We start from the raw sequence: 13343 nt of genomic DNA, 5'->3' as shown, positions 1-13343 counted from the left end.
TTTAAGCACTAGTTTTATTGACAATAATGTAAAAATTGTTTCTACATTAAAAAAAAAATAACAAGTTTTTCTACGTGGCTATTGTTTTATTACTAAAAGTTAATATTATAACGTTAGTTAGAATACAAAAATAAAACCGGAAACGTGCGAGTCGGACTCACCCACCGAGGGTTCCGTACTTTTTAGTATTTGTTGTTATAGCGGCAACAGAAATACATCATCACATTCTCATTGGAACACTACGCTCTCTCAATATATCTCCTGCGGTAGTCGAATGGTTTCGTAGCTACTTGATTGGTCGTCGGCAGCGCATAAAGGTGGATAATTCCCTTTCTTCTTGGTGCAACACGTTCGCTGGCGTTCCGCAAGGCGGCGTGTTGTCTCCTTTGTTGATCTCCATATTCATTAATTCAATTACTTCTAACCTTTCTTCACATCATCACCTTTATGCCGATGATCTTCAGATTTACTCGCAGGGCGTTACTGGCGATCTCGTGTCCATTATCTGTAGGGTGAATACGCTATTCACACACTTAGAGGAAATCTCAAAATGGAGTCGCAGTTTTGGCCTAAAAGTTAATCCGTCAAAGACACAGACTATTATAATAGGTAGCCCAAAACTGCTTCCCAGAATCGACTTTAACAGCCTCTTACCTTAATGGTGTTTTGATTCCCTACTCGCAGCAAGTAAAAAACCGTGGCATCATTATGGACAGTGCCTTATCGTGGGGACCTCAGGTGGCCGAAGTCAGCAGGAAGATATTCGTGGCAGTTAGCTCACTTAGGAGATTACGGAACTTCCTTCCCATTCCTACCAAAATTGCTCTCGCACAAACTCTTCTCCTCCCTATTCTGGATTACGCTGGCGTTGCTTATCTCGATCTCACTGAGGAGCAACTTAATAAAATTGAGCTTATCCAAAATGTTTGCCTACGGTTTATATTTGGGTTACGCAAATATGACCATGTCTCTCACTTCCGTTCGCAGCTCAAGTGGCTCCCTATCCGCTTACGTCGTAACTCTCACGTTTTGTCCCTTCTGTATTCCATTCTTTTTAACCCCGCAACTCCCCGCTAGAACCGTTTCAGCTACCTACGTTCTGTTAGGTGCTCCCAGAACTTATAATAATTCTTTCACGTTTCAAGCTATCCGACTATGGAATTCTCTGCCTATAGACTTAAGGCGCGCTCAATGTCCTAATTCTTTCAAGAGACTCATTAAACTTCACTTTTTATCTGCTCCGTAATACTTTTATCTGCTTCCTCTTCCATACTTATAGCTGGCATTTATATATATATAAGTATGTATTTTAATATATGTATGTATATGTATTTATATATCATTTTTATTTATATTTGTATATGATATATTGTTTTGTTTTGAGTTTATTTTGTACTAGACTTCTTTTATTGCATCTGGAACACCTACTGACGTGACATAATTTCTTGTTTTTTTTAATTCCGCTACCTAAAGGTTGTCTGGAAGAGATCGCTTTTTAGCGATAAGACCGCCTGTTGTTTACCGCTTATTTATGTGTTGTATTATTTGTATTGTTTCTGTATTGAGGTGTGCAATAAACAGTATTGTATCATCTGTGAAAATTTCAACTATCTAACTATCACGGTTTGGTGACAGACGGACGGACGGATGGACGAACGGATGGACAGCAGACTCTTAGTAATAGGGTCCTGTTTTACCCTTTGGGTACGGAACCCTATTACTACCAAATTTGTTATGTATATAAATTAAAGACCCCGTTTTTCATGTCCACACCATTAGACATTTGGGGACCTCGAGGAATCGCAGCCATTTTCGATTCATCACACGTAATAAAATGCATTTCTGCTTACACTGGTGATTAGAGTAAACTACTGTTTTGGGACTACTCTGTGAAAATATTGCTAAAGGACAATCCTCCATAAATTGACCTAGACCACAATGAGGCTAAAAATAATCTAAAATAAAATAACGTAAGGTGAGATGGGGTAAGACGAACACCGGGGCAATAATACAATACAATACAAATCCACTTAACACTTTATGTAATCGTCATATTGTTAGCCTCGCCCCTAGTAAAATAAACGATCTTATTTTTACCCCAACTCAGCTAAATAATAAAAAAAAACGAATACTATATTTATTTAGCCAACGCCGTCGAGATTTGCCGAGACTTCGGGTTCGATTTTATAGGGCCCAATTGGTGGTTGATTTAGCCCATAACTCATCTGCATACGGCAGTGTCCTGCCCAGTCCCACTTCAACTTGGCGGCTCGGCTGTTTGAGCCACGTCAGCTATTTGGGTTTTGGAGTTAGTTGGGTTTTGGGTATTATATAGTTACGCATTTATGTCAAAATTAACAATATAAAAATGGGGGGCTATTTTTGTTAACCCGTTAGTGCCACTGACGAGTAAGAGTGTTTTCACATTGTTCGATCCGACATCGGATGTTGGGTAAACCTTGGAGAAAAGCAGCTCTAGAGAATGCCCTATGGCATCTAGTCATTTTTTTAGTTTAAGATTATCTTTGAAAAATAAACACTTCAACAATGAATAAATAAATACAAACAGGCGCATTTTAAATGTTTATTTCTTTGTGGTCGTATTGTGACGTCCAATTTCGGATCGAATAATGTGATAACGCACTAGGGATAAGATGATGCAGACGACTTACAAGACACGAATGGTAAAGACAAGATTTAAATGTTGACAGTAACATCGATAGATTTAACTTAAATAAATAAATAAAAAAATAAAAATGATGTAAGTAGGTAGAGTTAATTTTATTCATTATTATAATTAAATATTTGAAAAAATCATAGTTGCCTATAATAATAAATATCACGTTTATCTGCACTGGTCAAACTGGGGTATGGTAATTAGACCAGCAAGAGTTAAGTGCAACGCCATCTATCATTTGCATCGGGGAGTTGTAGTTAACATTAGATGACAAAGCACTCTCCGTATTAGGCACGGTGCGGCACACAGTGCGACACAAAGCTATGCTTAATCCATATTTCACAAAATGTTTTGTTCATTCAATGATAATTCAATTCAATTCTTTATTACAGATAACAAATGATCCATATTACAATAAAATTATTAAAATAACGTAAATTAAAAAATGATTAAAATATTAAAATTAAAGTTAAATCCTATAAAAATAAAAAGGTACATTTTAGAGTTACATATAATCACAAAATAAATATTAATAATGGTTAAAATTTTGCCTATTAATTAATTACATGCAGATTATTCCAGTGTCTAGCTATGGGAGAGTCTAAAGTGCTAGCGATCACGTCCAGAATGCTGTTGTTAATAATGAAACTGGTATAGAATTTAAATAACATAACATCATCTCAAATCTCAAAACATGTAAACATGTAAATTCTAATCAACAAAAGGTATCATTTAAGTCTAGAAGAGACGTATAAAGTATAAGTAAAAAGCGTCTCTCTAATTTGTCTAACATATGTCTAAATAAAGTCACATAGCAGCAGAGTCACAGCTAAAAAGGCGTTTTTTACTAAATTATATCAGAAACAATTGTTCACAAAAATTGACATTATCTCTAAAACAAGACCGATTTCAGGAACCTTTGTATAATATTTTAGTCTCTAAATGCGGTCAAGAATACACCTTTAAAATCTGTCGGGTGTAATTGGAATTTAGAAACACATTGTATACAATAAATACAAATTTTACTTACATTACTATTAGTACACATATTATACCATGAAAATAAATTACTTATATTAAGCAACAGTACATGAAGCAGTATATGTTGTTCCCATGGAACAGGCGTTGATTCCCCGCACCAGCTTGAAGAATCCCTGGTCTCCATTGTCAAGACCATAAGAGTCCTTGAGGATCCAATACTTAGTCCCGTTTTCTGTAACAAATATTGTATTTTAAAACACAATTGCATTTTTGTGCGAGTACGGTATTAAAAAAAAGAATAGTAAATTGTTTATTACAAGATTTTAAGAGAAAATAGTTATTTTCATCACGCCAGCTCGTAAATACTCTCTTTACTCGTCAAAAAATGATTGGAAAGTTGCATTTTATCCATTGGAATGACAAAGTAATTAGATGCAAATATTGAGTTGATTCCTCATGTTGAGTGGTGGAATTAACTTTTTTCTGCTCATCGACTATAATGGCGATAACGACATAACGACGCATACTTTTTACTATATGCTTTGGACGAAACTTAAATGAACCATTACGAAACACTTTATTGAACTCTAATGAATTTTACCAATCACACCTCGAAACTTAACGAGCTTGTAGGTACCAAAAATGATCCATACATACCAATACCATATCCGACTAACAACATTGCGTGTCTAACCCAATTTGAGCAATAGTGAGGGTATAATATGCCTTTTTTGTGGAAGGGTAAATCAGCCGGATCTATAGCTGAAATGAGATGAAAAACTGCTACACATCTACCACATAAACAACATACAACACATAAACCACAATAAAACAACATTCGTGCATATTGAATAAACTTTTTTAGTCAATAAGTTCAAGTATTTTTTTTATTTACAATTACAACATAATTTTAGGCAACAACAGAAGACTAAAATAAAGCTAACTAAAAACTAAAATAATGTTATTGTATTCATAATAAATTCGAAAGTTGAACTATTATAAATAAACTACATAAAATAGGTTTTGTAAATGTCGCAACCAGCCAATTGTATCATCCCAATAACCCATGTGCAATATTTGGATAAAAATTATTTTCGTTGTCTTGTTTCTGACCACTCTGTCACGCTTGTATCTATGTCTTCTATCAAATAAATAAAAAAGTCCAGCGCTATTGTATGTCTTTCTAAAGTGCCAATTACATCCACACTTTATCAGGCTTGATATCAGACCAGATTTCGAGCCCGAGCAAGAGTATTTTTCCGTTTCACCAAATATCAGCACATCGTTAATAATATTTTAAATTTTAAAAAGGGTTCATATGCAAAAATATCAAACATTGAACATTTTTAGCAATTAGAGACAAAGTATTTTTTTACATATCAAATATTGATAGATGTGATATTCCGTGAAACGGAAAACTATTATCAGGTCCGAAATCGGAACTGATGGCGCTTAACAGTAGATTATATTTTACACGAGAAAAATGAAAAACAAAATTTCATCTCATACAAGCTCTAGTCCGTCACATTTTTTGGGGACAAAAAACAAGACAACGAAAAGAATTTTGATCCATTTATCGCCTGGTGTTGTAAGCAAAATGTCAAAACATTTGCATCCGCAACATCCTTGCTACATACCTACAGACAAAGGTCCCTTTTCATACACAAGCTGTTTCAATGTTTCCTCATCTATTTTCTTGTAGACCTGGTGACTCGTGACCTTGGTTACGACCTTCGAGGGATCTTCGTGGCATGTTAATTGTTTTGCTTTATAAGGGTAATCTTTTTCTAGTACTACACCAAATTTTTCATGGTATCTGCAAAACAGACAAAATTATTTTAAATAACTCCCAATGAGGATGACAGTTGCGAACTAGAAAGGTTTGCATCCTATTTGCCTTGACTGGCCTTCATTAAGCACCTTGGTAGGTTTGAAATTCACTTAAAAGTTTCATCTTATAGGCCAATTAGAGTGATCTGCTTCTGATCTATCAGTGGCGAATGTGACGTTTTAGGTTGAAGAAATGTCACTTTTGAGACTGACAGATCAGTATCATTATTGGAAGGAACAGATCGAATGACTAAAACTCGAATTGACCTGATAGGGTCACGGATCAACATATAGACATCCGAAACGAGACGAAAGTATTTTGAAATACAAACGCAAAGCGCTATAATTATGATATATTTAGTTTTGCTCCAAACCTTATTTCATACATACTTCATTACTTCGTCGGGAAATCCTCCAAGACAATTATTTCCCATAAAGTATACACAGTCCAAGCTCTGCTGTTCCGAAAAGGCGAGATTTTGATTATGTTTTAAGGCGTATTGACCTTCAATAGCTCCTGAGGACAATTAATTGAAAAATGATCAAAATCTTTGAAATTTTCCGTAGCGCAAACCAGGTATTTAAGCAAATAAACAATAATAATGTTGTACACAAACATAAATTGGATAACTGTGTTTAATTTAAAATTTAATTTTACTGGAGCAAGAGAATAAGACATCACAAAGAATTCAAAGATGAGTCTAATGATGTTGCTCATTATATATATATATATATATATATATATATATATATCAGATGACAAGTAGAAAAAAACATGTTTGCATACAGTTTGGTCACCCTACTCAATGTGACGTCTTGTCTTGTCGCTTTCCATACAGCGTATGTCAAAAGTCATAGGGTGACCATGATTACTTCGTATAAGATTAATTTTACTTGAAAAATAATAAAAATCAAAATAATTATCTTTCAATCAAATACTACCGTATTATAATGTACATCATTTATAGATTTAGAAAAAGTGGTTCTGGATCGCGACCCAGAAATCACCCTGTACATTCTTTTCTTTCAACGTTATTATTTTTTATTGGCAATTTTGAATTCAATATATTCAAGCTATTTAATCATTGCATCCTAAACTTATGACAGGTGGGACGTACGGTTCTTAAATTCTTTCAATCAAACAAAATAATATCCTATTTTTTTTTAAAGGTTCATCGAGAAATGGTGGCCATTATAGTATAAGCCAGCTAGGACAGTAGAAAAAGGTGGCAAATTTGGAAAATCTAGAGAGAAGTATCTCATAATTAAATATTTTGAATTACACGCTATTTTCTATTGACTAGATGAATAATGATGATTTGATGAAATATACACAAAAGAGCAAAAACCCAACGAATTGAGAAGATTTCAACGGAGAAAAAATCTTGAAGTCAGTTAAAAATTAACTCACCAGTAGCGCTAAAGATCCAGCAACTACCGCATTTGCCTTGATTCTTTACATGAGCGACCGCTCCATGCTCCCTCCAGTCCCACTGCTCGGGAGCTGTGATCTCTTCGGGTAGAAAATGCAGCTCAATTGCAGTTTCGTCAATATCCTCTTCAAGTATTCTTGGACCATAGCGTTCATCAAATTTCAAATCGGCAAAACGAGTTATTTCATAAATGCTTTGCGGATGCATGGCGTTGCGTAGATTAATTTCTATTAAAGATTCCTTGAAAATCTCTAGCCTGTATAAGTACTCTTCCGGATCGTATATTTTGCCATATTCCAGGACGAAGTTTTTGAAAAGGTTGTGAGCATCGTCCAAGTCGTAGTATGGTTTTTCTAAGAGATGATCAGCAGCAATGCCAACTACTAGCAAGAGAAATAACGGGGACATTTTGTTTTCCGTAGAGACTATGCTAGACTTATTGAAGACGACTGTGGTTGAAAGTCTTTCTTTTTATACACTTTAACGCATGTACGTAATTAAAGCAAATATTTTATCGCTTGTTAATCATTTATTTAACTACAAAAAACTCAGACACATGTACGTATTAAAAAGATAAAACTACGCATTTAACAAAACTTAACTAAACTAACACGTGCAATGCTTGAAATTCTTACTTAATTGCGGCAGAAAATAACGTAATCATTTCATCCAATGTACTGTTTCTTTTTTTAAGGACTTTTCAGCTACTAATTATGTTATGTCTATGTTTTAGATATATAACTACATACATACCTAATATAAAATAATGTACAAATCATAACATTTTATGAAAATTGCCTTAATTACTTATGTTCCTTAAGTTTAATCTAAATAGACCTTGAGTTGAGTGATAGAACAACAAGTAGATTTACTTACATGCGATACGTCATTTTAGCTTGGGATGTGTCTCGTTGACTGACAAATCGGCAGCGCTCGCATCCGACTTTTGAATGCACTGTTTTCACGGCCACACGATGAATAGTATTTTCGCGGCGTCTCCTCTGTCACTGCCAACGTCGTACAACAAGATTTAACAGATGGCGTTACTAGAGCAACTTCTATACAAAGCGTGCCACCTTCTCTAAAGCGCCATACATCTCCTACATCGTGCTAACGGAGTTCCAAATATTAGTTGTAATAAATACAACTTCCATAGGACTTCCCTCGAACCTTTCTACAGATTTTACATTTTTAAATGAATGTTGACTGAAATATTGTATTTCTATTACGGCAATTTTTTTTTCGTTTCATATGGGATAAAAATGTTTTCGTATGTCAAGCTGTCCCGATACTCTCTTCTACAGGTCATATCACTCAACCGATTCTTGTAAAAACTCTAGTTGCCGATGGTAAATATGGGTAGAACAGAAAGAACAAACCTCACCAACCTATAATATGAAAGTTGTGTCTTATCTTAACGTCTGTTAACACTATTGTAGTAACACCTTTCATATCCTTGGTTGGTCAAGTTCGTTCTTATTGCGTACCTACCCAAATCCTTAGAGAAGATTTACACCATTGTGTTTAGATTTATTTACCTAGGTAATTAAGTTCTATTCTCATAACAATAACATATGTTATGCTATAAAAATTATAATAGTTAAACCTAGAACCTAGTGACTCTGTGCGTTGTAGACCTCGCGTACCCCCATGGCTCAGACGTTTCTAAATATTTCCTACAACTTAGTCGAAAAATAGATCTATGCAGGTAATTATCGAATCTGCTCATCAAATTTCACGAAGTGGTTGAATATGCGACCTGTACCAGAGAAAATCCGGACGTACGAAATAATTCTTGCCCTAACTGAAACGGATCTCAACCCGTTGAAATGAGAGTTAGCTGTTACAAATGATATATCTATCACGTGAGACAGTGGAAACCATGCTCGCTGTAAAATTTACATCCACTCTTCAATCCCGCGCACAGGATGGTCGGAAATTGTGCATTTCGCCGGGAGATTTATTCATACGTCGTCAGTTTTAACAACACCTTACTAGGTATTAGGATTGAGCGCAAACCGAGTGTTTACGAGTAAGCTGTTGGTATAACAGCTCGCGGGATTTTAAAATGGTATTTGGGTTTAAAGTTAATACGGCTAGGAACGCACAAAAAGAAACCTTTCTAGCGGAAACGACCAAGAGTGGTATTTTTGTGCTTTATCTAATTTTGTGTATAAATTACTGAAGCAAATTAAATAACTATTCAAATCCTCCTTCCAACTCTTCTTAGATAGGAATTTAAACAGAAGTCAACCAGTAAACTAACCAATCAATCAACCAGACAACCAGTGTTAATGCTATTCTTTCCAGTTCCCACAGGATGGTCGGAAATTGTGCATTTCGCCGGGAGATTTATTCATACGTCGTCAGTTTTAACAACACCTTACTAGGTATTAGGATTGAGCGCAAACCGAGTGTTTACGAGTAAGCTGTTGGTATAACAGCTCGCGGGATTTTAAAATGGTATTTGGGTTTAAAGTTAATACGGCTAGGAACGCACAAAAAGAAACCTTTCTAGCGGAAACGACCAAGAGTGGTATTTTTGTGCTTTATCTAATTTTGTGTATAAATTACTGAAGCAAATTAAATAACTATTCAAATCCTCCTTCCAACTCTTCTTAGATAGGAATTTAAACAGAAGTCAACCAGTAAACTAACCAATCAATCAACCAGACAACCAGTGTTAATGCTATTCTTTCCAGTTCCCTGTCCTTTGTATAAATATTGTTTCTCCAAATTTTATACTATCGGGTTTCTTCTACTCTTTCCCAAGTGAAAATTAACACTTTGTATTTAACGTTATAATATTCGAATTCCACATCTCTTCTCCGCTCCGCTGGATTACAAGTAAAAGTGACACAAGTGGATGTTATTAGTTATTACACATGTAAAATATTAGAGTCTGCACGGAAAGAGAAGAGTACAATCCGCGAATCTTGGTAGATAACTGGCAACGGTTATGTATTTGAATTCAGAACTATCGCCCTACTAGTACGGTCGCCAAATCTCAAAAGCCCTCTAGAAACACGATTTAATTGACTCGGCTCGGCCTTACCCACAACCGGTATCAATGTGTTCGGACAGTTCTCCTGATCACCGTACATGCGGTAGTAAAGCGGAAAAATGGTGGAGGGGATAGTAATGACGTCACAAAGATGGCGGCCGGACCTATTCTTTTTGGCGGTGTATCTCGAAAACCACTTAACCGATTTTAATCATCGAGGTGTCAAATAATAGCTTATATTATGGACATTATTTCCTTTTCTACAAACATTTACGTGAAACCTATAGGAAAAAAATAATCACAAATAACAGTTTTTTTATAAAAATTTTTTTTTTTATTTTGTAAAAATCTCCGTAAATATTAGCATTTCGCAAATTTTGTTTGTATAAAACATATTGCTTCATTATCAAGGAATATAATGAGCCTTAAAACATACAGATCGAGTAATAAACAATGAAGCTACACTCATTTATTTGCGCATGGGTAACGATAACTGGCTTTTACCGGTCGAAACTGTGGTGACTGTTACGATACGTATTGAATGGAATTTATAGAGTATCGGTTTTAATTACTGAAATTATAATGACAGTTATAAAAACCAGACACAATAATGTTACCTTACTTCGACGTTTAGTCTCTTTTTTCGTCTTAATCATAGGTAGATACATATTTCTTTTTACTTAAAAATTTTATACAGGGTGAACTTTTAACCACCAGTCATACTCTGCGCAGCGACTTTATAGGTCATACTGAACAACTTTTACTATTAGTAGTCCCCAAGCCGCTCCGAGGCCAGATTTAATTGACTCAGCTCGGCCTTACCCACAACCGGTATCAATGTGTTCGGGCGTTTCTCCTGATCACCGTACATGCGGTAGTAAAGCGGAAAAATGGTGGGAGGGGATAGTAATGACGTCACAAAGATGGCGTCCGGACCTATTCTTTTTGGCGGTGTATCTCGAAAACCACTTAACCGATTGTATTCATCGAGGTGTCAACTAATAGCTTATATTATGGAGATTATTTCCTTTTTACAAACATTTACGTGAAACCTATAGGAAAATAATAATCACAAAAAACATTTTTTTTTATACATTTGGTTGGTAGGTTTGTCTTATGTTTTAAAGCAGTAAAATCTTTCAAGTCGAAACACAGTATAAATATACATTTTGTTGTCTAATCTAAAAGTATGATGTTCATTGTTTAAGACTGATTAGTGATTACTGAATTAAATAACATGCTATTTGTTATTTTTGTTTTATTTTTTAAATCAGATATTAATTTATTCACTATGTATCACTATACAGGCAAAATGTGTATCATAGTTGGTCTGTAAGTACTTACTACTTGTGTCGAATATAGGTATTTTGCACGAGGTCTACCCCGACTGCAGCCATGGAGGTCATGCTAAACCTTCCACCGCTGCACCTACACATACAGCAAGAGGCCAGTCTCTCAGCGGTAAGGTTGCGAACCCTCAAGATATGGTCTAACATCACAGGAGCTCTTCACACAAAATGCCTGGAAAAGGTGTATGACGAATTTCCAGTGCTTAGGTCAGGCACGGACCGGATTCACAAACAAGCTATCTTCGATAAAAGGTACAAAATACAGTTATATGAGGACGACAATCATGAAGGACTCAATCCCCGGGAGCTGAGAATCTTCACTGATGGGTCCAAAACAGACAGCGGATCGGGCTCTGGAACCTTCTCAGAAGACCTGAACATGTCGATCACCACTCCGCTAGGAGCCCATAACTCGGTATTCCAAGCTGAGTGCATGGGCATCATAAACGCGGCGGCTGCCATCACTGCAAGGAAGGTAGTAGGATCCTCCATCCGCATACTCTCCGACAGTAGAGCAGTCTTAATGGCTCTAAATAGCCATATAGTTACATCCAAACTTATACACGAATGCCACGAACGACTAATGGAGGTATGTCATAATAACAAGATCACCCTACAATGGATCAAGGGACACAGTGGATCCCGAGGTAACGATGCTGCGGACGAGCTTGCCAGGCAAGGATCGAATGCGGGGGCGATTGGTCCGGAACCGATTCTTCCGATACCATTTAGCAAGGTACGCTCAATGCTGCTGGCACGTACAGGGAAACTACACACAGAACACTGGCTGAACCAGACTGGATGCAGACAGGCAAAAGAAGCCATGCCTGGCATCAACGGAAAACTCACAAGGGCGGTCCGACTGAGTATGGTAACCAGTGTCATAACAGGTCATGGACTATTTAACAAACATCTTTTCACAACAGGTGTCACAGACAGTCCCCTGTGCCGAGGTTGCATGGAGACAGAAGAAACAGCCTCTCACGTGGTGCTGGAATGCAGCGGAGTGACTCCATACAGGGCTAAACATCTCGGATCTCCGAGAGACCTCCCCGAGGTCCTACTCAACATCAAAGGTTTGATAGGATTCCTCGAGGAGCTGGGCTGGCAGGACTAGCCCACCCCCAACATATCACGCAAAATAGGCGCAAGTCGTCGAGTTGCGGAAAAATCGCCCGAATACAATACAATACAAGGTGCGACCAGACCGCAGCTTAAAAAACGGTCACGATACGGAATCGCAGTGACGCGTCGTATGCGTACCGTTTTTGACGCATGCTCCCCACACCGCTGTTTAAAAAACGGTGACGGTACAGAATCGCAGTGACGTGCTTCACGCGAATCTTTTTTGTTCGCAAAACAGTTGCGTCTTTTACGTCACCGGTACGGTGTCTGCCATAAGATCTCCGTGTAATATTTTTTGCGATTTTTACGCAGTTCAATTTACGGTGCGTCAGCTTATTTTAAGCAGCGGTGTGGCGAGCATGCGTCATGGACCCGGGTACGTCCTTAAACTACGTCCAAAAGAGAGGTATGGGCATTGTGAATGTCATCTCGCTTTGTGTGGTAGGGCACAGCCAGTGGGTGTCATTCCAGATCCAAATTTTCTTGCGTGATTCGGCATTGGTCCCATAATAAAAGTTGTTCAGTATGACCTGTAAAGTCACTGCGCAGAGTATGGCTGGTGGTTAAAATTTCATCTTATACCTATATTCGACACAAGTAGTAAGTACTTACAGACCAACTATGATACACATTTTGCCTGTATAGTGATACATAGTGAATAAATTAATATCTGATTTAAAAAATAAAACAAAAATAACAAATAGCATGTTATTTAATTCAGTAATCACTAATCAGTCTTAAACAATGAACATCATACTTTTAGATTAGACAACAAAATGTATATTTATACTGTGTTTCGACTTGAAAGATTTTACTGCTTTAAAACATAAGACAAACCTACCAACCAAATGTATAAAAAAAAATGTTTTTTGTGATTATTATTTTCCTATAGGTTTCACGTAAATGTTTGTAAAAAGGAAATAATCTCCATAATATAAGCTATT

The 13343-nt window shown here is 36.5% G+C and overlaps 1 protein-coding gene across 1 annotated transcript; it reads right to left on the bottom strand.

Moving 5' to 3' along the window:
- Nucleotides 1-3677: 3677 nt before the first annotated feature.
- LOC133518470 (uncharacterized) lies at nucleotides 3678-7531 on the bottom strand. The gene is made up of 5 exons (XM_061852175.1): nucleotides 6900-7531; nucleotides 5879-6005; nucleotides 5296-5474; nucleotides 4316-4420; nucleotides 3678-3890 (listed from the first exon to the last, which is right to left on the bottom strand). The coding sequence occupies exons 1-5, from the start codon at nucleotides 7327-7329 to the stop codon at nucleotides 3754-3756; spliced, it is 978 nt and encodes a 325-aa protein (XP_061708159.1). The 5' UTR covers nucleotides 7330-7531; the 3' UTR covers nucleotides 3678-3753.
- Nucleotides 7532-13343: the final 5812 nt, after the last annotated feature.

The sequence above is a fragment of the Cydia pomonella genome, chromosome 5, assembly GCF_033807575.1.
Source record: "Cydia pomonella isolate Wapato2018A chromosome 5, ilCydPomo1, whole genome shotgun sequence".
Classification (NCBI taxonomy): domain Eukaryota; kingdom Metazoa; phylum Arthropoda; class Insecta; order Lepidoptera; family Tortricidae; genus Cydia; species Cydia pomonella.
The sequence above is the reverse complement of the archived record's forward strand: the minus strand, read 5'-3'. Positions and strand labels throughout refer to the sequence as shown.

Coding starts and splice junctions, on each gene's coding strand:
- LOC133518470 (XM_061852175.1), bottom strand. CDS start 7,329: ATGTCCCCGTTATTTCTCTTGCTAGTAGTTGGCATTGCTGCTGATCAT. Junction 6,006..6,899: donor CTGGATCTTTAGCGCTACTG/GTGAGTTAATTT, acceptor AATTGTCCTCAG/GAGCTATTGAAGGTCAATAC. Junction 3,891..4,315: donor GTTAGTCGGATATGGTATTG/GTATGTATGGAT, acceptor TATTTGTTACAG/AAAACGGGACTAAGTATTGG.